This window comes from Acomys minous, assembly GCF_964271855.1.
Source record: "Acomys minous genome assembly, chromosome: 19".
In the NCBI taxonomy this organism is placed as follows: Eukaryota; Metazoa; Chordata; class Mammalia; order Rodentia; family Muridae; genus Acomys; species Acomys minous.
The window spans coordinates 19,708,959-19,733,457 of NC_140499.1; the positions used below are offsets into that span (position 1 = coordinate 19,708,959).

A 24,499-nucleotide genomic window follows, 5' to 3' on the forward strand; every position below is an offset into this window, starting at 1 on the left:
ACAGGCAGCATGGCGTCCACAGTGCCAGCACACTCTCCCTACAGCGATGCCTCTGAAGCTGTTTAAATCTCACTGCCAACAGAGCAGGATAAACATGATTTTTCTTAGTGATTAGTGATGACAGTAACACCACTAAGTTAATAGACAATTTACACCAAACTGTACTAAGTGCCTAAAAGAAGCAAAGAAAACACTGAAATCACACAACATTCAAAAATCTAGGAGCCAGATGGGGTGCTTGTTTTGGTTTTCTGCGCACTAGGAAAGTAGAGGGAAGGGCACTCATCACAAGTCAGTACAAGGCCAGTCAGGGCTACAAAGTCCTGGTCTCTGTAAGCAAATAAAAACAAATCTAAATATCGAGACAGGGTTTCTCTGTGCAGCTTTGGCTGTTCTGGAACTCTCATTGTAGACCAGGCTGGTCTCGAACTCACGGAGCTCTGCCTGCCTCTGTCTCCCTGAGTGCTGGAATTAAAGGTGTGGGCCACCATGCCTGGCTCTCCAATAACTACTTTAAGAGCTGTCATACATTTGTCATTTTGTAGACTATTTGTGGCTTACAGAAAGACCAAAAAATGACGTAAACAGAGGAAAAGTTACACTGAGAAAATACCTACCAAAAGATAGGAAACTCAGATTTAAAAAAAAAAAAAAAAAGAATATGTAGTTAAAGTTTTGCACCCTACATGAATGGTATAAATAAAACATTTAGAATGTAAACAGTATGCTTTGATTATAGATAATTCACCAGAAATATAACAGCTCTGACCCCACCATCTCAGAACATAGAAAGTAACTGGCAATGAAGATGAGGCCCACAGGAACACTAATAATGGAAGGCAATAAGTATATAAAAGTGATATAAAAGTATATAAAAAGTAATTGGGTGTAATAGATTTATATCAATGGTCATGGACTTTTTAATGGACTCTGACAAACTTTAAATACATGTGGAATATTTACAAAAACAGTGAGGCCACAATCTAAAGCCCAAGAATACCAAAGACTGCTGTACAGACTTTTAGACAACAGTCTAACTCATCTATGAAGCCAGAAATGGTGGTAGACACCTGAAATCCCAACATTTGAAAGAGGATCTGGAGTTCAAGGCCAGCCCAAGGTACGTAAAAAGACCCTGTGTCAAAATAATTTTAATTACCTATTAAAGACATTTCAAAACATTCTATATGCCAATATGTTTGAAATTAAAATTCTACAATGTTAAATCATGTTTTAAAAAATTAGTGCTGCTATGAATGTAAACATTCCTTAAGCTACAAATTTAAAAAAAAACATTAAATTCCAAGTTTTTTGTTTGTTTGGGCTTAATATGCAGTCATTCTTCTGCATATGCAAATTGCATGTGCAATGTGAATGTGCAAATTACATGTTAATTATAAAGTATCTCACACAAAAGTGAAAAGCTCCATAGGGCTGGCATACATACCTTTGTTTTCAAGCAGCTTTGAAAATGTCTAGCACATGAGATCAATAGGTTTTTTTTGTTCTTAGATTTTATAAAGTATATGTGAGTATAGGTTTCTGTGAGTGTCGTGCTGACAGAAACCAGAAGATGGCATCAGAGCCCCTGGACTCGGATAACAGGCAAGCTGACATTCCTGAATACTGATAACCAACTGTAGTCCTCTTCAAGGGCAGGCAGCAGTTCTCAATCACTGCGTCCTATCTCCAGCCCCAGAGAGTTTCACAGTAACTAAAAAGTATGAGTCAAGTACTTGTGAAATAATGCTTAGCTTGCAGGGTAACAAAGTACTCACCTAAAATGTGTGAAAATTGGCCTAATGTGCTTATCTCAAGAATATTACAGCCAAAGACAAAATGCCCCGAATAAGGACCTTAATTAGCACATAGCTTCTAAAGTGCCCACTGTCTCTAGCTCCTATTCCTGACTATAAAGTGTCCTTTGAGACACAAAGCCCCCTAAAATGATCCATCTTTGTTGCCAACAAAAACGCTGTCTTTTTTTGGTTTGCTAACTTTACAAGTGAATTTTTCCTTGCCTCACTTCTTATCCTGGAGTCATTGGTATTTGGGGAATAACAATCTAGATCTGGATTGTAACACTACTAGGATTTATGTTAGGACGATTGCTCTCTGCCTCTGGCTCTAGAAACTCGTTCCTCGGGTCAAAATGCAACGTACCAGCTCCAAACGTCCACTGTCAAAAGTTGGCATTTTGCTCAGTCTCATACTGACCGCTCTCCCTCAAACTAAGACCCACTTCCTGCCTAGAGCGCAGAGGTCCGGAAGCCCTTCCTGCGCATGCGCATGGGCATGGCTCTCAGCCTCTCAGGAATGGAGAGCGTGCTGACGTCACTGCCAGGCTGGCGCGTTCGGAGACCGGCGGGAGTTTTTCAAAATGGGAGCGCCGAGGCGCCGCCCAGGCCTCAGGAGGTACCGTGGGTACCTTTCGGTGGCGTCGGCGGCGTCGCCAGCGGCGGCGGCATAGACAAGGCAGCCTGATGGGCGCCAAGACCTGCTGGCTTCTCGGAGCGCTGCCTCGGAGGGACTGCGAGACGGCCGAGTCCCGGGCGCCGGCGGCCCGGGAACATGGCGGCGTGCATCGGGGAGAGGATCGAGGTGAGACGGGCAAGCGAGGAGCTAAGGGAAGGTCCGGGTGAGGCGGGCGCTGTGTGTGGGGACCGACTGAGGTGAGGCGAGCGCAGTGCTGAGGGAAGATCCGGATATGGCTCGGTGCAGACACCGGTGGGCCGAGGTGGGAGGGCGGGCGCTGGCTGAGGGGCAGTCTGACCGAGGCGCTCCCGAGAGCTCAGTGACCCCCTTGCTGCGTGCGGACCGCGGAGGAGAGGCGGGCGGGCGGGCGGGCGCAGTGGTGGGGGCGGACTGTGGAGAGGAGTGCGTACAGACCCGCCCCTCGGGTCCCCGGTGCCGGTGGGCGGGAGGCGCCTGGTACCCAGCAGGTGTGTCTCCAGCTGTGGGCCCCGCCCGGTCCCAGTCCCTTGGCGTCGGGTCCCCACTCCCGCCTCCAAAGCCGCGCTCGGGGAGCTGCTGCGCCTGCCCCTCCCGGGGGATGGCGGTTACCCTGGCGGGAGCAGCGGCGGGAGCCCGGTGGACGTGAGCAGGGAGCCGAGCTAACCAGTTTATTAGAGTGCTCAATCTCCATCCTGGCGGGAGCTCGGGAAGCCTCTTGGAGCATCATGATGCCTTCCATCCCAGACACCTGCATCATCGAGGTGTGGCAGTTGCTCATGAACCTTGTTACATTTCCCTTCTGGCCCATTTTACATTCCAGTCCCTACCCAGATTTCTAGTTCTGCGATTCATCACGTGTAATCTTTACTTTTTAAGGACTTTAAGGTTGGAAATCTACTTGGTAAAGGATCATTTGCTGGTGTCTACAGAGCTGAGTCCATTCACACCGGTTTGGAAGTTGCAATCAAAATGGTAAGAGTGTAGTAGTGACTGTTTCTCTAGTATTTTGCAAAGGACTAGTGAGGCATGCTATTTAAAATGTCACACTTTTAATCTACTAAAAGCTGTGCACCCTGTCGTGTGTGTGTGTGTGTGTGTGTGTGTGTGTGTGTGTGTGTAATATATTGCATAGCCAAAAGTCACTGTTTGCTAAGTGCAGCAGCTGAATTTGAGTAGATTTAAGAGACACTTAACCTTGTTTACATGAAGGTTTTATACGTTATTAGTGTTCAGGAAACTAGTACATTTTGTTACTATGAATAAGGTAATGGGAAGTCAGAACAATTTATTTATAGTAATGATAATATGCTTATGTGTGGCTATAATAATCCCAAAATACCATTATTGTCAGCCTATAATCCCAGCTCTGAAAAGTTGAAAAAAAGGAGGCCATAAGTCCAAGGCCAACATCTGCTGTAACATAAATGCACAGGACATACTGAGAGTGTACTCCCCGAGGTGCAAGGGCAGAACATAGATAAGAGTAAATCGACTTCAAAGACATAAAAAGACTTTGGGAAATTTTAGGTTAATGTGGGAGTTTTGTCTGGGCTTAGAGGTATAGCTTGGTGGTAGAGTGCTTTTCTCTAGCATGCACAGGGTTCTGGGTTCAAACCAGACAACTATAAAAATCAAACAATTCTGGCTTCTTGTTTTTAGATAGATAAGAAAGCCATGTACAAAGCTGGAATGGTACAGAGAGTCCAAAATGAGGTGAAAATACATTGCCAGTTGAAACACCCATCTGTCTTAGAGGTAAGATACAAGGTGTATAGACGTAGTTCAGAAACCTGGATGTTTGTATAATTGACTACATCATTTCTGTTTCAGCTCTATAATTACTTTGAAGATAACAATTATGTATACCTGGTATTAGAAATGTGCCATAATGGAGAAATGAACAGGTATCTAAAGAACAGAACGAAACCTTTCTCAGAAAGTGAAGGTAAGTATCTTTTTGGGGAATGGGTGGGCTCTTCTCTTCTCCACACCCCCTCACCCCCCCCACCCCACCCCGTGTGTGGCAAACACTTGGCTTTTCAAGGTGTAGTTTTGAAAAATGTGTTATTTTGTAATACGTATTTTTAAAAATTTTTGTGTTTTTGAGACAAAGTCTCTACTACGTAGCCCTGGCTATCGTGTAATTCACTATATAGACTAGGCTGTCCTTAGACTCACAGAGAGCCATTTGCTTCTGCTTTGTGAGTGCTGGGATTACAGGTATAAGCCAGTACACCTAGCTTAGTAAAAGGTATATATTTTTTAATTTTATCCTTTTTTTTTTTTTGCATGTATTGAATTTTTACCTGTATGTATGTCTGTGCACTGCTTGTGTGCCTGATGCTAAAAGAATCCAGAGGAAGACATTGGGTCCCTTGGAACTTGATTGTGAACCACTATGTGGGTGTTAAGAATCCAGATCCACTGTGAGATCAGCCAGGACTCTTATCCACTGAACCATCCTTTCAACCTCAATGATTTCCTTTTTTTTTTTTTTTAATTGCCATGTATATGAGTGTGCACCTTTATCTGGGTGAGTGCATGTAGTGTGAATAGGTGCCCCTTCCCATGAACTCGGAATAGAGCTTGGATTCTTTGCAAGAGCAGTATGCATTTTTAACAGCAGAGACATCTCTGCAGCCACAAATAAAACTATTTTAATTAAAAAAGGAGTGTCCCCACAAAAGCTGGTATTTATAAATCAGATAGGTGTTGCAGAAGTAGAAAAATTTGTTAGCCTTCTGTTCTCCAAAACGCATTTTAAATTAAATTGTTGGTAACAAGTTTATAGTAAATCCTTTGAAATCTGGAAAACTACTTAGAATGTGTTTGACTAAAGTTTCCAAATAAATATTGAGAACATTTCCTATAAAAGGTCTGAAATGCAGAGGATTATGCTGGGACTACTTTAGCTTGTTATCAACGTATAAAAGGATGAAATGATTCAGACTCCTGAGATAATATATCTTTACAGTACAGGTTTTTGTTTTTGTTTTTTGAGACAGGGTTTCTCAGTGTAGCCTTGGCTGTCCTGGACTCACTTTGTAGAGTAGGCTGGCCTCAAACTCACATTGATCCGCCTTCCTCTGCCTCCTGAGTGCTGGGATTAAAGGTGTGCGCCACCACTCCTGGCCAGTACAGGTTTTTAAATGAACATGGAGACAAAGCTTTTCCTGCACCTAATAATATTTTTCTAAAAAATACAAAATGAGTTCCAATTCATCGAGGTCCATATGTTGTCAAACTACTGATTTTTTTTCCTAAGCTGCAACTGATATTGATACTATAGATGCAGCTAAGGCATATGGGTGCTGATAGGTTTTGGTTTCTATATACATCATTCATTTGTATGTTGTGTGTTGTTATGGTCACAGGTCAACTCTAGGGAGCTCTCTCATGTGGGTTCTGGCTATCAAACTCAGGTTGTCAAACTTGGCTGCAATCACCTGTACCTGCTAAGCCATCACACTGGTCTGACAGATGTTTTCATACATTTAACTCTGTTGGAAAACAGTTAACATACTGAATTATAGAAATTTTGATAATCTTTATCTCAAATCCCACTGTATTGAAGGAATCCATACACATAGATGGTGGTTATGTGTTTTTCCAGAATGCTTGGTAATTTTTTAATGAAGGGTTTTATTAAGACAAAATTTATAAAGAAAAAATGTTAGACTGGATTAAGAGTAAAAACTTTTATATATCCAAAGATACACCTCCCACCAACAGAGTTTAAGACAAAGATGGAAAGAAAATGTCTACAAAATGTATGACTGATAGGCTGGGGCTGTAATTCAGTGGTAGCATGTTTACTCAGCATGCATGCACAAAACCCTAGATTCCTTGTTTTCCATTGACATATGGGTCCATGTGTAGTGCATATAACGAAAAAATTCATTTTGAAAAATTAAAGGTGTGCCTAAAAGGGAAAGGGATAATCAAATAAGAAGCTAGAGGATATGAGCAGATGATTTACTAAGAAGAAAGCTCAAATAACCAATAAACTTGAAAAGATGCATAGTCATGAAGGTCCTAACCAAAATAATGGACCATTTTCACACATTGAATTGAGACTATTTGATGTTAATAAGGCTTTTAAAGACTAACTTACCAAAGTATGAAACTAATATATTATTATATAGTCTGTCTGTCTGTATGTATGTATGTATGTATATCACATAGAAACTCACATATGCACAAAAAGCAAACATGTACAAGATGTTTATTCCTATATTTTTTGTAATCTTTTTTTTTAAGATTTATTTATTATTTATACAGTGTTTGCCTGCATGTTAGCTTGCATGCCAGTAGAGGGCACCAGATCTCAGTATAGGTGGTTGTGAGCCGCCATGTGGTTGCTGGGAATTGAACTCAGGACCTTTGGAAGAGCAGACAAGGTTCTTAACCACTGAGCCATCTCCCCAGCCCCTATTTGTAATCTTAAAACATCAGAAATTACACAATGTTCAAGAAAAATTAAATAAAACTAAAATCTATAATATGTTATAGAAATAACTCTGAAATACCCTAACAAAGGAAAAGTAATGAAACTACTTTCATACCATTTTAAAAAATATTTTTAAAGCATTTATTATGTCTATAGCTTTAAAAATATATAATCATGCAGAAACATGTTGAGAAATATATAAAATGTTTACAAGTTCTTGCCATGCAAGTGTGAGAACTGGGCTGGTCCCAGCACCCATGTAAATGCTTGGATGGATGTGGCAGCTTGCTTACTGTACTTGGCACTCGAGAACTAGAAATAAGATTCCCCCAAGCAGCTGGCTAGCTAGCCTAGTGGAGTAAGTGAATTCTGAGTTCAGGAGACCTTGCCTCAGTCTGTAAGATGGAAAACAATCAAGGAAGACAGCTTATATCAACCACTGGCTGCCATGCACATATATCCACTCACACGTAAGTAAGCATATACACGAACACTACACATGTGTTTAGAAAACATTAAACATTTTTGTAAGTGATATATTTATGAATTGTAGAATTCTAAATAATTTTTTTGTTGCAAATATCTGATTACCTAGTATCCTAAAACACTTTCAATTAATATAAATTTGGCTTCCCTTAGCTCACAAGTTAGAAAAAGCAAAGGTTAAAGGGAGTCCCTAGTTTTCTTAAGGAGAATTAGATAGCATTATATCACCCAGAGTGGTTTTTTAGTTGGTAATTCTAAGATGCAAGGTAGGATTTTAATATAATACATGTATTCTAGGGTTTATCATGTATTCTAAACACTGGATTTTTCAGAACTTTTGAATTGTTAAGTCTTCTTTTTTTCCATCTTTATAGCTAGGCACTTCATGAACCAGATCATCACAGGAATGTTATATCTTCATTCTCATGGCATATTACACCGGGACCTCACACTCTCTAACATCTTACTTACTCGTAATATGAACATAAAAATTGCTGACTTTGGACTAGCAACGCAATTGAAACTGCCACATGAGAAGCACTATACACTATGTGGAACTCCTAATTACATTTCACCAGAAATTGCAACTCGAAGTGCACATGGACTTGAATCTGATATTTGGTCATTGGGCTGTATGTTTTATACATTACTTATTGGAAGACCACCTTTTGACACTGATACAGTCAAGAACACATTGAATAAAGTAGTATTGGCAGATTATGAAATGCCAGCCTTTTTGTCACGAGAGGCCCAGGACCTTATCCACCAGTTACTTCGTAGAAACCCTGCGGATCGCTTAAGTCTGTCTTCTGTGTTGGACCATCCTTTTATGTCACAAAATCCTTCAGCAAAAAGTAAAGACTTGGGGACTGCAGAGGACTCCATGGATAGTGGGCATGCCACACTTTCCACAACAATTACAGCTTCCTCCAGTACCAGCTTGAGTGGTAGCTTACTTGACAGAAGGAGACTTTTGATTAGTCAACCACTTCCAAATAAAATTACTGTATTTCAAAAAACTAAAAATTCAAGTGACTTTTCTTCAGGAGATGGAAGTAATTTTTGTACTCAATGGGGAAACCCAGAGCAAGAAACTAGTCATAGAGGGCGGGGACGGGTAATAGAAGATGCAGAAGATAGACCGCACTCCCGATACCTCCGCAGAGCTCATTCCTCTGATAGATCCAGCAGTTCTAATCAGTCTCAACCAAAAACATACTCAATAGAACGATGTCGCTCAGTAGAAATGCTTTCAAAGCCCAGAAGATCACTGGATGAGCATGAATACAGGTACTCACCACCAACAGCTTGTCAATGTTCCTAACCTCCTCTGGACCAAACAGCCAATAGTTGTGGGTCTTTTGAAAGACCTGATAATGACTACGTGGTGTAAGGATAAATTTTCAAAAGCATTTTGATAAATATTATCACAATACAAAGCTGAATGTAAATAAGGTGATGTTATGAAATACCTAGGTGTTTCCCTTACAAAAAAATTACAGCCTTGAGCCTGGTGTGCCAGCCCATGCCTAACTACTAGAACTTGGGAGGTACAGGCAGAAATCTGCAGCTGAGTCCAGTCTAGATGACAGCAAGTTCTATGCTAGTCTTTTCCTCAAAATGAACAGGGTTCTGTGTTGTTGCTGTTGGTTAAGATCTCTTACGTGCATGTAAGGTACAGCTCAGGGGAAGAACAGTGGCTTAGCATGCATTGTGCCCTAATGTCAATCCTCAGCACTGCAAAAAAAAAAAAAAAAGTGTTCACATTCTTGAGTATCATTCAGTTTTTAGGTTAATTTGATGTTTGGAGCAGGTTTCTAGCATAACATGCCATTTTTCAATAAGTCTGATCACAAAAGCTCTAATAGTAGCTGCATGTAGAGGGAAGCTGAGACTGAGTAACAAGTACCTGACTGACTGCTCTGATATAAACACTAATTTAGCTACTAATTGGCATGGTTTTTTAATGCTGAATTATAAGTTTATAAAAGCATAGTAGACATAGTGCCATCATAGTGCCATGGCATTTTGGCATAGGAATTTTAGAGATGATTATACAGATACTGCTTTTTACAATTATTCTAAAAGTTCAGGTACTTAAATCTCTTATAGGGTTTCTGTTTTAAAATGTTTAGGGACTAAGAATTCTCTGTCATAGAATGCATATTCAGCATGTATGTATGTATGTTTGTATGTAGCCCTAGGTTCTGTCTGTAACCCTTCCTTCCTCAATAATTGGTTTATGGAATTTTTCCCCCTCTTTAGTTCCAATCATCATTGTCTAGGAAAAACTCCTTTTCCATTTGCAGACCAGACACCTCAGATGGAAATGGTACAACAGTGGTTTGGGAATCTGCAAGTGAATGGTGAGTTTTTAATGGAATATTTAAATAAAATGTAATGACCTGGGACCTGGCAAACATATTAGTTTTCTTATATATAAGAAAGTCATTACTTGACATTTGCAATATTACGTTCTCTACTCTCTTTAATATTAATGCATATGATTAGTTTGTTAAATTTTCGTTATAAATATGGAGAAGAAAGCTATTTTATACATGAGGAAATTGTTCACAGAACTCAGGTTGCATGGTTGCTCAGTCATTAAGTAGGAGAGCCAGGGATCTCAAGTGGTGCTGGCTCAGGCTAGAGGATGACACCTTGTGTTCTGGTGATGCCTGTGTCAAAAACAGTTATTGGGCCCATTAAATAATCAAAGATGATTTAACTTTTCCTGTAAGAAGCTTTAGTCTGCTAATAATTCCCCAAACTGAAACCTAAACATTTTAAGCAGGTGTTCCTAGGTCATTATTAATAATGTGGAGATTAAATGTCTCCCATTAATGAATAACACTCACAGAAGGTGGGTAGAAAATGGTGGGAAATGGGAATTAGAAGGCAGCATCTGGAGCAGGAGATCATCTTTCACCAAACACTGTGTTGCCTATGGGGTGTGAGATGCAGCTCTCATTAGGCAGAGTTGCTATATCCTGTCAGGAGTGTTTTCCTTCCCAAGAGAGATGTACAATTTTCAGAAGTCTAAAAGGGAATTAATCAGACCTTTTATTCCTATTGGTTGGTTTAAACTGCCCTGTACATTAGTTTTTTGTTCTTGTACTTATTTATAGGTTATTTCTATTTGGTAATATGGGCTTTTTCTGAGATGGAGGGGGAAAACCCTTTATATAAATGATTTAATCATTCTGCTCTAATTTTAAAGTATTTCACTTGATAGAAATATTTGTTTTCCCAGGCCGGGTAGTGGTGGCACATGCCTTTAATCTCAGCACTTAGAGGGGAGAGACAGGCAGATCTCTGTGACAGCCAAGGCTACGTAGAGAAACCCTGTCTCAAAAAACAAAACAAAGAAAATAAAATTGATTTCACATTAGTACATTTTTGTAGCCATAAGAATACTAAAAGATTTTCTTCAACCTGGCTTTAAATGTTCCTTTAACTACTTTTTGTCCTTATTAAAAAATTTAAGTGCTCATTTTCTTAATAGTTTCTTTATTTTAAAAAAAAAAACCCTACTTTATATGTTTATGGCTGGGTATGGTGCACATGCCTTTAATCCCAGCACCTGGGAGGTAAAGGCAAGCATGGGCTACATAGAAAGACCGTGTCTTCAACCTCCCTCAAAAAAATTTATATTATAATCTTCACATTATGGTACAGTTTACTAAACTACTTTTAATGTATATTTTAGCTCATTTGGGAGAGAATAATGAACGCAGCACTGTTAGCCCAAACCGAGATCTCCAGGGCTATCCCAGTGCGCAGGGCATGTTAAGAAATGCCTGGGCGGATACCAGAGTCAGCAAGAACGCTGGTGCTTCTGCTAATGCCCACCCTGTAATGAAGCACACGACTGCATACCGCAGTAAACCTGAGGACATGCCACAAGAACCCGGCTTGCACCCTCATTCTGAACAAAGCAAGAATAAGAGTATGGAGTCTACCCTGGGTTACCAAAAATATACCCTACGAAGCATTACACCTCCTTTGATTGCTCACAGATTAAAACCAATCAGACAGAAAACCAAAAAGGCTGTGGTATGTCAATTATTTTTCTAAGTTACTATTTGATGTCTTCTTTGGAATGTAATTCTTGTGTGTGATCTTTTTGGGTTTTATGATATCTCTGGGATTTGAGGTATTATATAAACTTAACATGAGAGGGGAAATTGAATATTTATGGAAAAATATTATGGAAAAAATTGTTTCCCTTTGTTTAGAGGGTGTGTGTGTGTGTTTGTTTTAAGATAAAGTTTCTAGTAGGATATCCAGAATAGCCTCGGATTTGTGATCCTTCTGCCCCTGCCTCAGGAGTGCTGTGATTGCAGGTATACCTGCGTTCTGGTGCTCCCTCTAGTTTTGTAAGAATGGGAAGTTGGAGCCAGGCACAGTAGCACACGCCTGTAATCCCAGCACTCAGGAAATTAGAGGCAAGTAGATCTCTGTGAGTTCTATCTAGGCCAGCCTGGTCTACAAAGTGAGTCCGGGACAGCCAAAGCTACACAGAGAAACCTTGTCTCAAAAAAAAACAAAAAAAAGTGGGGAGGGTGGCAAGTTGATTCTGATAAGTATGGAACTTTTAAGTTACTGACGTTTTTTAGTGTATGTATTTTGGTTTTGTGTTTTATCTGCGTCTCTCTATAGGTACTCCATGCGTGCAGTGCCCAGAGAGGCCCAAAGGACATTAAGTTCTTTGGCATTGCAGTTAGTTATGAGCCCACCATGTGGGTTCTGGGAAATGAACCAAGGGCCTCTGTGACAACAAATGCTCTTAAACCTTGAGCTACCTCTCTAGCCCCTAAATTATTAATATTTCAAAGACACTTAAATACTTTATACCTACAGCTGGTAAATTGAAACTTAATATTAGTCCTTTGGTTAAGCTTCAATTTCTACTTTAATTTCATTTCAAGAATAAACTAGAAAATACAACTTTTAAAAAACTAAAATAAAAGCAATATGCACTTCTGTGTCAAGAATTTGATGAGCATATGTGAAGGTGGAATAATTTCTTTGTGGTTGCATCTTGATCCTCCTTGTTCTTTTGTTTCTCGTATCATCCAGTCTTGCTGTTATTTCGCTCCCATTGTCTTCAGGGCCCTTGTTCCCCACCCCACCTTCTGCTTGCCTTGTGCTCATTGGTTAGCATGTCACACTTGATTACAGGTTCTCACCTTTGTACCTTCTGGCTCACAGCTGCACCCAAGTATATCTGTGTCCTGGACTGCCAGAGTGAAGCTGCAGTTGGGTTTTGTTATTTCTGCTATGGTTGAGTACTTTTTTCTCTTAAATATTATATGCCAGAAGTATTCTAAAAAAAACCCATTTTACTGATTTTTCTGTTTCTCCAGGTGAGCATCCTTGATTCAGAGGAAGTGTGTGTGGAGCTTCTAAAAGAGTGTGCATCTGAAGAATATGTGAAAGAAGTTCTTCAGATATCTAGTGACGGCACTATGGTAGAGTACTAATCTTATTAACTGTAATTTCAGGTGTGACTTTAAACATTGGTATTTAGTTCTTTTTACAATATAACATTTGGAATTCACAAGCTGAAAAATAAAAATAATTGTAACTATTAATAAAATTAAAATTTTAGATTAAAATACCTTATTGCTTCAGCATCTATTTTAATATTTTTTAAATTAGTGTTAATGTTTAAAATCGAATTTTTTGTATTTTTGATAACAAAGGGTAATATTTAACTGCATATAATTAAAAGTTTTAATTTCTTAAAACCAGATCACTGTTTATTACCCAAATGATGGGAGAGGCTTTCCTCTTGCTGATGGACCACCCTTGCCTACTGACAACATCAGCAGGTACAGCTTTGACAATTTACCAGGTATGTGCATTTTCAGGAGATGGACTGAGATCGTAGGTTTACATGCACATAAATTCTGCATGTATGTCTGTGACTACCATGGCTACTGGTCAAGTTCATGTACTTAGTGTCTGGAAGATCTTGTATAGTATTACTCCACTGTTTACCATCCATGTGTTGTGCTACCGTGAACCTCTGAAGTATCATTAACATGAGAACAATATCCTATGCTCTTCTTAATTATTGGTCTGTCTCGATTCATCAAACTTCCAATGTGAGATATCCAGTTTTCCACATCTGAAATCATTGCAGTAATATATAAAGTGGTTTATAATTGTTGAGAGCAGGCTATCTCCTGCATAAGCTCCCTAGAGGCTATGAATTGAGAAATAACTACTGAGTAGCACTTGGTTGATGTAACTGTGAGAAACAAGAACCCTGTCTAACACTACCAGGAACTAGAGCGTAGATGTAACTGTATGTTTAGTTGACTTTTTCTTCCTTAACATTAGGTGTATTTTTCCTCTTTAGAAAAGTACTGGCGGAAATATCAGTATGCGTCCAGATTTATTCAGCTTGTAAGGTCTAAAACTCCCAAAATCACTTACTTTACAAGATATGCTAAATGTGTTTTGATGGAGAATTCTCCTGGTGCTGATTTCGAAGTCTGGTTTTATGATGGTGAGTATACTACATGTGATCTAGAGTTATTGCTGCTGTTCATCTGTAATGGTCATGTGGGCCAGTCCTTGGTCTCTGCTTATCTCTCTCTCAGTCTGTGACATAAACACTGCATGAAAACATTCCTGTCTTACTTGGAACCTAGGTGGACACATGCAGGTTTGACAGCTATAAAACTTAGCAAAAATATCAGGGTTAACAGACAATCTCTTTGAGCATTCTGCAGAACTGATCTGGCTTTAACTGTCTCTCTCCATGAAGAGTTCCCATGAACATATCATAGCACATAAGTACGACTGTCCCCCGCTATTCTGTATGAGCGCCATGCCTTTGGGTAGAGTCAGATCAGGTACATGCTGAAAAGAGAAATGATAGCTTACTTTTGTTGAATACTTTGAATACTTTTTTTATGAGTGGTCAATAAATGAAGTAAATAACCTTTATGTCAACCATTATATACTAGTATAATAATGAATTAAATAGAGGAATAGTAAACTGATAAAAGAATGGTTTTCTACTTAATTTTCAGGAGCCAAAATACATAAAACAGAGGATTTAATTCACATGATTGAAAAAACTGGGAAATCTTACACTTTAAAAAATGAAAATGAAGTTACCACCTTGAAAGAGGAAATAAAAATATATATGGAACACGCTAATGAGGTTTGTACCTGTTTTTCATCCAGTTAACAGTCGCCTGTTAAAGCTGTGAACTGCTGACAGGAGGCAATCTTCTCTGTAATAGGGTCACCGTGTTTGCTTGGCACTGGAGTCTGTAATCTCAGAAGAGGAAAAGCGAAGCAGGAGCTCCTCATTCTTCCCAATAATTGTAGGAAGGTAAAAGCTTAATTCCTAACTATAGCTAAAATGTTTTTTAAGGTTCAGTTTGGTCACTTCATTCTAAATGATGTTTAGAGTTGCACCATGGTGACACCCTCGTAATCCTGGCATCTACAAGGTAGAGATAGGAGGAATTTGAGGCCACTCTATCTCACTACAAGGGTCAGCTACAAGGGTCAGTGAGATGGCTCACTGGCTAAAAGTGCTTGCCACACAAGCTTGATAAGCTAAGCTTGATCCTTGAAACCTACATGAAGATTGAAGGAGAGAACTTAACTCCAAAACTCATTCTCTGACCTCCAGACACATCCTGGCATATATGTGCCTATATACCCACACAATTCACATAGACATGCATAACAAATAAATTGAAGATGTAAAAACTTCAGTAGCCAGGCATGGTGGCATACACTTTTAGTTTTAACACTAGAGTGGCAGAGACAAGTGGATCTCTTGAGTTCAAAGCCAACCTGATCTACATAGAAACCCTGTCTCAAAAAACACACAAAAACCACCCAAGTAAGTGTTTAGTTGTCTATATATGGAAAAACTTTAGGGAACTATATCAGAGCATTTCTCTTCCTTCAGAAAACCTGGTCATACTAGTTCACCTAAAGCCTTATCACCACCTCCTGTGGAGCCAAGCTACTCAAAGGAAGAGCAAGCATCAGCAAGCAGCTTGAGCACGAATAGTGCAGCTTTTCCAACACAGGCACCACTACTCAATCCTTCTGTAAGTAAATATGTACCACATGCTTCTAGACCCTGTGTGAGTGCCTGGTACCCTTATATAAAGTGAAATGTGGGTTGGGAGTACAGCTAAGTTAAAAAGTACATGCGTAAGATGTGCAGGTCATAGGTTAGTTCCCAGCACCACCCAGAAAAAATAAAGCATCACTTAAATGTTTAAGCCTCACTGAACTACTTTACCACATGTCTACTTGAATAAACCAAAGGTCCTTGCACATGCTAACAGCTGCCTCATGGCTCACAGTAATTAGATTTCCTCAGTGAACTGTCATACCTGTAAAGACTGTGTAAATGTAGAAGAATACAGTGCATAAGAAAATAGTGTGCTGGGCCCAGTGGCATACACCTGTAATCCCAGCACTCAGGGAGACAAAGGCAGGCAGATCTCTGAGGTGGAGGTCAGCCTAGACTACAAAGTGGACTACACAAAGAAACCCTGTCTGAAAAAAGAAAAGGAAAGAAGAAAGAAAGAGAAACTAACTAGTGGATGTATATGTACATTCTCTGACTTTAGCTACAAAAAATAGGTTGAGGAAAGAAGTTTACTAAAATGAAAACAGAAGACGTGAATTGGCCTTCCTTTTCATTTGTATTTTGAAAAATGTGGTTGGTATTTTAATATATTAGAGTTTTTGTTTTGAGGAAACTCTGCTTTAAAATCATGGAGCTGAAGTGGCTTATGAATGTGCTAAGGAATGTCTTCTCTCCCTTACTGTTTGTAGACTGCAACAGTGGAGGGACTTGGCCACACAGCCACTGCCACAGGAACAAGCCTGTCTTCTGCAAGTCTTCCTAAATCAGCTCAGCTTTTGAAGTCTGTTTTTGTGAAAAACATTGGTTGGGCTACACAGGTGAGACATTTCTGAGAAAGTAATTTTCTCACTATGAACCTCTTTTCTAGGAAGTTTTTAAATATAGATATTTTATATTGGCTACATTCCTAAAAGTTGGCTTTTTGTAGTTGTTTTGGTTTTAGTTTTTTGTATTGATTTTGGTTTTTCGAGACAGGGTTTCTCTGTATATCCTTAGCTGTCCTGGACTTGCTCTGAAGACCAGGCTGTCCTCAAGCTCACAGCAATCCACCTTCCTCTGCCTCCCAAGTGCTAGGATTACAGGCGTGTGCCACTGTGCCCATCTAAGGTTTGGTGTTTGAATTGGTATATATCAGAAAGCTTCTGATGTTGGTATGAGGCGTGGATGATAAGGGTTGTGCAGAACAGAGAATGGTAGAATCTGAATTAATATTAAATTCAAATGTATAAAGTTTAGTCAGTGTATATGCCTTTGCATTGTGTATGTTCTCAGAAGGTTTGAAGTATGGAGACTTGGGCACATGTAAATTTTACTCTAGTACTTCATGGTATTTGGTGGCATTTGTTGAGGACCGCCTGCGCTGTTCAGCTCTGTGCTTCTCACATACGTTGTCGAGTTTATCCCCTAAAATAACCTGGTAAAACTGATGCTAGCTACCCTTTTAAAAGACAGTAAAATTACAATTCTTTATGGTAGATTGATTTGTATAGTCCATATATAGTGTGTATAACTGTAGTCTGGTGTAAATTCAGAACCGTTTGAGTCTTGGTAGCCGTGATGTTTCTTACCTATACCACATGCTTTTCCATTCATAGTAGCACAAAGGCAAGTTTCTGTGGGTAAGAGATAACATGGGCTGGATGTGGTGGTACATGCCTTTAATTCCAGCACACAGAGCAGAGGCAGATGGATCAATGTGAGTTCGAAGCCAGCCTGGCCTACAAAGCAAGTAAAGGACAGCCAGGACTTGAGAGAGAAACCCTGTCTCGAAAAACAGAGAGGGTGGGTTGGGGGCAGGGAGAGCAAAATTAGCGCCCAAGCACACACACATAAGGGAGCTTTTTTCAGTCCTGTCTTGGGAGAAATGCTATATGGGGAAGGAAAACAAAGCTAATTAAATAACCCAGCATGTGTTTGTGAGAAACCAAATTAAATATTGAGAGTCATTTTAATATTGTGATGCCTTAGCCACTTGAGGAATGATCTGAAGAGGGAAAAATTCTTTTTTTCAATACTAAATTCATTATAAACCCAAGCTTTTAGTTACTGGAGACAGTTGTTTTTAAGTCTGTATCAGCTCTGGGGGTGATCATGCAGACCTAGAATCATGGTATTTAGGAAGCAGACGCAGGAGTGAAGTCCATGCCAATGTGGGCTGTGTAGTGAGTGAGACTCTCATATGAAATGGAGCTACAGAGATAGTTCTGTGATTGAGAGTACTTGCTGCTCTTGCAGAGGATCCAAGTTATTCCTACAGGGCAGCTCACAACTGTCTGTAAATCCAGTCCTAGGGGATTTGATGCCCTCTTCTGGCCCTTTCAGGTATTGTAAGCAACTTACACAGAAGCATAATGTGCAGGAAAAATACTCATACACATGAAAAGTAAATTAAGTGTGATGTGTGTCTTTAGTCCCAGATCTCTTAAGGCAGAGGCAGGTACATCTCTGTGATTTTGAGGTCAGCTAGTGCTGTACTGAGACTCCAAGTCAAAAAGGTGGGGAGACCATAAACACTAAACAAATGAGTAAAGCAAAACTGTATGAAACACTTTTTAAGTAAGCCTTTAAAAAGCTTAAGTTGCCTTCTGTGTGATCATTTTCTATGCTGCTTGCTTTTTCTAGCTAACTAGTGGAGCTGTGTGGGTTCAGTTTAATGATGGGTCACAGTTGGTTGTCCAAGCAGGAGTATCTTCCATCAGTTACACATCACCAGATGGTCAGACAACTAGGTAAGTTGGGTGGTATTCAGTGTTTGTTCTCATTTTGCTTTCTTTGTACTTTGAAATAAATAAACTCAAAATTTTAATAAGTTTACTTCCACTGTTTAATTGTTCATTATTATTAATATTCATTCTATTGTTATCTATAAGAATAATCTACCCATAATCAAATCAAGTGGTAGGATTTCTTTGTAACCCTATTATTCAGTGACCTATTTAAGTTAACTCTTTTCAGAATGGACTTAGGATAGTAATATATATATATATATATATATAAAATATATATATTAATATATTATTTACTTAAAAGAACATGAGCCAGGTGTGGTAGTACACATCTCTAGTTCCAGCACTTGGGAGCCAGAGGTAGGTGGATTTTTGTGAGTTCAAAGCCAACCTGATCTACATAATGATGCCCAGTGCAGCTAGGTAGCTACACAATGAGGCTGTCTCAAAAAACAAACACAAAAAGGACATGGAGGGCTGGAGACATAGCTAAGCTGCTTAAGTATTTGCTTTGCAAGCAGGAGGACATTAGTCTGATGCCACAGAACCCATGAAAAAGGCAAAGCAAGGCAGTGTGCTCACTGGCCACCCAGTCTAGTCAAATAAGTCAGCTCCAGTTTCATTAAGAAATCCTGTCTGAAAATAAAAGGTGGAAAGTGGCTAGATGTGGTGGTGCATATACATTAGCAGGCACTGACAATCACCCTTGGCTGCATAGCCAACCAAGCTAGGTTATATGAGACCCTGTCTCAAAAAAGTCCAAGTTAACTAAACTTGGTTATTTTTCTGAAATAAAAGTTGATTCCCAGCTTTTTAAAAAAAACTTTGTTTCTGTTTTGTTTTGTTTCGTTTTGTTTTTTTATGCTAGGCATTGAACCTCAGGCCTTATGAATGCTTTGCAAGCCCTCTGCACCTGAGTTGTACAAGTCCAGCACTGATAGACATTTTGAAGGCAAACCACTAGTCCTCCCAGTATATACACAAATGTTTTCTCTGAGTGTTCAACTAATGCCAGATCAAAAATATTTGTAAAAAAGAAAAAAAACACTATGCTTGTACACATCTATCAAAAGTTCTGTTTTTGAAAGAAACAATTTGGGTGAGCCTCAATTGATTTTTGTAATCCTGGTAAATGTATTGTTTTCTTGAGCTCCTCTTGTCATAAAAAGATTGCTGCAGAGTATGCTTTTGAGCATTAAGGTCCAAGTAATAAAGTTTCATTTGTTTTTCTGCTTCTTTCAGGTATGGAGAAAATGAAAAATTACCAGAATACATCAAACAGAAATTACAATGTCTTTCATCCATCCTCCTGATGTTTTCTAATCCGACTCCTAGTTTTCACTAAAGTCCTTTCAGATGTTTATATTTAATAAATGACTTTTTGGTTGGCTTTCAAGTGATTTTTTTAAAATTTACTATAAATTCAGAAAGCCTTTCTTTAAACAGAATTTTAATCAATACCATAAATATATATATTAAAAAATAAAAATTTAGTTACCAAATACAGTGATCATAAAATAAAGTAGGATGTCTAATGTTGCTCCAAGTACATAATCCTTCAGGCTTTCTGTGCTCCTAATTTTGTATGAACTAAGTTGTATGTTTGTTTTTGTTGTTTTCTATACTAGTAAGACATTGAGAATCATGGACAGAACATGTTATAGTTTTGCAGTTTTGATTATGTAAATAATGTACATATAAACAATATGTAAACGTGTATATTATATTTATTTTTATAGCACTTGTGTCTGAAAAACATTTCTGCAAATACATTTTATAAAATAAACACAGTGGTAAGTTAACCTTTTGGGTTATTTGGTTAAATACTTGTTTTAAGATAGGTTACTGTAAATTCATTCTTAAATTTTGTTTGCTGTAGGAAAAGTGCACCTCCACCCCACCCCATTTTGCAATTGGGCTTTTATTATTTTAACCCACATGCTGCATTTCCCATCTCCCTTCACTCCTCCTCTCTGCTGGGGGTGCCTGCATTGCCTAGGAGAGAAGAGTCTAGGCATGGAATGAAGGGGATTAGAGTGATAAAGAGATTGTGGCTGCTAGACACTCAGACAAAACATCCATTTGGGCAAAGTGAGGCTATTAACCTGCACATGCCCCTCTGCCTTGCTAGGGTGGGACTGGTCAAGGGAGGAACTTGGTTAGCAGCTCCTGTGCCTTTTATAAGCACTTTTTCTAAGAAATCTTATTTTGCCCACTGAGGTCAGAAGAAGGCATCAGATATCCTGTGTTGTAGGATATTCGATCACACTATGAACCTGACCTTGTGTTGTTTACTGGAAAAAACTATTGGTAGTGTGTGGCCCAGCCCTGGCACATACCTTTAATCCAAGAGCTTTCTGCTTAAGTACCTGTACATCAAGAGGCAGAGCAAGCAACCAGTTCATAGGGAGCATAGGGACAAATTGAAAAAACACTGAGGAGAAGGTGGCCATAAGGGTAAAGATGAAGTAGGAGCAAGCAAGGTGAGAGTAGAGGACAGGTATTGGGGCACACAGTTGGGAAATAGTCCAGACCAGTGTAGGTGGATTTGAATAGGTCAGTATCGGTCCAGTTCAGTGCTCTAAAGCTTATTAATAAGTGTAATGTCTCCATGTCAATTCTTTTGGAGCTGGGACAGGTATTAGAAAAGGCCCCTACTAATAAAATTATTCAACAACCCTGGATCTGAGTTAACAGCAGTTGTAAGCCACAATGTTGCTTCTGAGTCTACAAGAGCAGTAAGCAATCTAAACTTCTGAACCACATTGAAACTTCAAGTTTGAATCTTGTTAGGCAGCATTCTTGAGGTTTTATCATTTCACCTATGTTGAGACTTGACCTACTATGGGTCATTTGGAAATGTACTTAGGATACACTGTTCATATTTTCTTTATAATTTGGACCTTGAGTAATCCAAATTGAACTAACAGGATTTTGCAATCAATTATTCTATTCCACCCACTTTGGACCTATTAGAGTTCTAAGAATCCTTACCTTTCAGTTATTTGCAAGGCCTAAAGTGCAGTTGCTCTGCACTTTCTCTTACACCAAGTCCTAGCAAAACCCTACTTTCTTAGAGGAATGTCCTAATGCTTCTCTTCAGGTTAGGCTACTCTGGTCTCTATGTTCTTTATGACCCTTCCCACAGCCAACCATAAGTATCTGTACCAGCTACTTTGTGTCTGAGGTTCCTGGTGGAATGTAAGCCTGGCGGTTACTGTTCAAGTCTCACTAAGGGCTTGGGAATAGGCATGCATTCAGGGCCCCCTAATATGTATGGACAGCATGACAGATAACACACTCTTAGAATCTTGCTTTATTTGAAATGAACACTTACAGTGTAACACAAGATACAAATCTTCAATAGTAAATGGTAGCCAGAATTTTCTCTTAAAATAAGTTAGTCTTAGATACAAATAGTTTATCTTCATTAAATTAAAAATTACACATTTATTTTACTTCAAGAAATGAACTTAAAGAGCTTGTTCATTCAAATAAGGAAACAATGCTAGGTTTTCAAAAATACCTTCTTTAATATACAGTATTAGCCATTTTCATACCTTAAGGTCTCTGCTTTTCAACTTACACTCATTTTGTGTGCTAATTTTACCTCTTAGCCCTTTCCCTAAACCTATCACTTCCCTCACTTTGGTGACAAGATGTGCATTAGTCTAATCTTCCAGGAAGTGAGTGCCTTAGTAAAAAAGATGCAGTCACCTTTGCTAGATTGTAGTTACTGTATTATAATTCTAGGGCTGGGAACATGGTATTCTAAGATAAAAGCTTCCTCATTCTGTGCACTTAAATTTTTTTCCCAAATATTTCTACAAGTCTGAGTCACTAGTGCAAATCCTCACAGTTAAGTAATTGGTAGTGTAGCTTTCTGGGCAATGTGCCTGTTTAGAGAAAGTGCAGCCATATGGGTTAGCCCTGAAGCTAAGCGGCTTGTATATTCCATTCGTATGTATCAGGGATCAGGATCTATCTTCAGCCCTAAGCTTGCTGTGAGAAGCTGTGTTACACAGCAACACGGAGAGCTTGGCTCTGGACATACCACATAGAGGGAATTTAAGGTCAGAGGGACCAGAAAAGGAAGAGCAGAAGAGCAAGTAAGAAGACGTCCAGGGCCTAACAAAACAGAAACTAACTGAAGCAAAATGCTGCCATCACTTAATGCTGATGCCCTCAGTAGACTGTACAGTATGAAGTGGAGAAAATAATGTTCACGCTCAGATTTAAAACCACGGTAACATAATGGAGAAACGCTTCTGCATCTTTTGCAGTGATTCCCATACACATAACAGTGTTCGACTCATACAGAGGTAGAAATGCAGTTTGATAGTTGCCTTTGGCCAGTCTGCTCAAATCCCAGCCTGACCAGGCGAGATGTCACAGCATCCAAAACTCAACTGCAGTTCTGCTGCTGTGAATGGTTCTGCAGACTGGCTAGAAACAGCTGTTCCTTTCTCATTACTGACAAGGGCCATTAACAGGTTAAAGTTTACACTAGAGTTTAAAGGACTTGGAAAATAGTAATAATTTTAAGAATCCATTTGCTGTGGGCTGGAAAGATGGCTCAGAGGTTAAGAGCACTGACTGCTCTTCCAGAACTCCTGAGTTCAGTTCCAAGCAACCACATGGTGTCTCACAACCATCTATAATGTGATCTGATGCCCTCTTCTGGTGTGCAGGAATACACATGAACAGAGCACTGTATACGTAATAATAAATAAACCTTTTAAAAAGAAAGAAAAAACCCAATTGTTTAAAAAAAATCCATTTGCTGTTAATACCATATTAGAACAAATTTATTTGTTTCTAATGTAAATTTACTGGCAGCTTTTCTAAAGGTAGTAAAAAAACCACCTTGATTCTGTCATTTTACTCCTCAGACACTAACATTATTTTTACTCATAGGTTAATTTAGAATCAGATTCTAAAGTAAAATAGGCAAAGGTGCAATGTGGGAATTACACATTTCGAAGGGGAAGTGATGGGCTCACCTTAGGCAGGAAAGAAAAACTAACGCTTAATCTGGTTGTGGGCAGGCTAAAAGAATTTAAGGCTCAGTTTTATTTCATTAGGAAAGTGAATAATAATGCTTTTTTTTTCATGAAAATACTTGTATTTTTGTTTAGGTTTTTTTTTTTTTTTAAATGTTTCATCCTGATGTGTTTGGTCAGTAAAGAACTTCCCTCCAGTTGCACTGCATAGTCTGTTGCTTTAGAGAGAGCTCTACTGTTTACACTGACTGTAGTTCATACCTACAAACTGTTACTCATTCATTTTTTAATTCATGGGACTCCAGTAAGGTATGATATGAAAAATAGTTCACCTTATTTTGTTTGTTCGTCTTTTGAAACAGGGTTTCTCTGTGTAACAGCTCTGGCTGTCCTGGAACTTGCTCTGTAGACCATGCTGGCCTCAAACTCACAGAGATCCACCTGCCTCTGCTTCCCAAGTGCTGGGATTAAAGGCGTGCGCCACCACTGCCGGCAACAGTTCACCTTTGATATGGAGGTTATGACCCAGAACGTTCTTAACATCCTACCTTTCATAGTTAAGTCATTCAGGGTTCCTAGGCAGCAAGCATCCAGCAGACTGCCAGCTTACTCCTGGACCCTCCCATATCTGACAGAAAAGGCAATGAGTCTTCTGTAAACGGCTCCTATTAGCAAGATGGTGAGCACCACTACTCCACACACAAGGCTGAATGCCCATCGTGGGCCCAAGTAAGTGTACACATGGCTGATGAACACAGGCCCAAGAATCCGTGCTGCACTTCCAGAAGTGGTTAACCAGCCCATGTATATACCCTGTAGGGGTAACGTAGAGGACAAATTAACTCAGGTTTAGTTATTTTAAAATAAAAATGGTGCTATTACAAACTTATAAGCAACACCTTCTCTTCTCTTTGAAACCTCTCCAAATACAGCAATAATAAATGGTATGGTCTTACAGGCCTGTAACCTAGCACATGGAAAGATCACACGTTCAGGATACATGACCAAACACTATCTCAAAACACTAATCTGAAAGCCGGGCGTGGTGGCGCATGATTTTAATCCCAGCACTCAGGAAGCAGAGGCAGGTAGATCACTGAGTGTAAGGCCAACCTGGTCTACAAAGTGAGTCTAGGACAGCCAAGGATAACACAGAGAGACTCTGTCTCGAAAAACAAACAAACAAACAAACAAACAAACAAAAACCGACAAAAAACTGATCTGGAGAAATGGCTCA

The 24,499-nt window shown here is 39.3% G+C and overlaps 2 protein-coding genes across 4 annotated transcripts in view; one reads left to right on the forward strand and one right to left on the reverse strand.

The window, feature by feature from the left end:
• The first annotated feature begins 2,352 nt into the window (after positions 1 to 2,352).
• PLK4 (polo like kinase 4) lies at positions 2,353 to 19,649 on the forward strand. 2 transcript variants are annotated; one of them, XM_084768506.1, is made up of 16 exons: positions 2,354 to 2,601; positions 3,331 to 3,426; positions 4,114 to 4,209; positions 4,285 to 4,399; positions 7,765 to 8,680; positions 9,656 to 9,756; positions 11,100 to 11,446; positions 12,760 to 12,864; positions 13,148 to 13,250; positions 13,761 to 13,910; positions 14,440 to 14,573; positions 14,656 to 14,747; positions 15,339 to 15,483; positions 16,223 to 16,351; positions 18,156 to 18,262; positions 19,502 to 19,649. In XM_084768506.1, exons 1-16 carry the CDS (start codon positions 2,572 to 2,574, stop codon positions 19,602 to 19,604), a joined length of 2,769 nt encoding a protein of 922 aa, XP_084624632.1. In that variant the 5' UTR covers positions 2,354 to 2,571; the 3' UTR covers positions 19,605 to 19,649. The 2 variants fall into 2 exon arrangements, with proteins under 2 accessions (XP_084624633.1, XP_084624632.1); XM_084768507.1 differs by lacking the exon at positions 16,223 to 16,351 and having other exon boundaries at positions 2,353 to 2,601.
• A 1,908-nt stretch (positions 19,650 to 21,557) lies between these two features.
• The window catches only part of MFSD8 (major facilitator superfamily domain containing 8), a 29,638-nt gene continuing 26,696 nt past the window's right edge, over positions 21,558 to 24,499 (reverse strand). The window contains exon 12 of one of the 2 annotated variants that reach the window (XM_084768508.1): positions 21,558 to 24,075. In XM_084768508.1, the coding sequence (XP_084624634.1) occupies positions 23,869 to 24,075 (207 nt within the window). In that variant the 3' untranslated portion in view covers positions 21,558 to 23,868. The remainder of the gene's footprint in view (positions 24,076 to 24,499) is intronic. The other variant, XM_084768509.1, reaches the window with a different exon arrangement.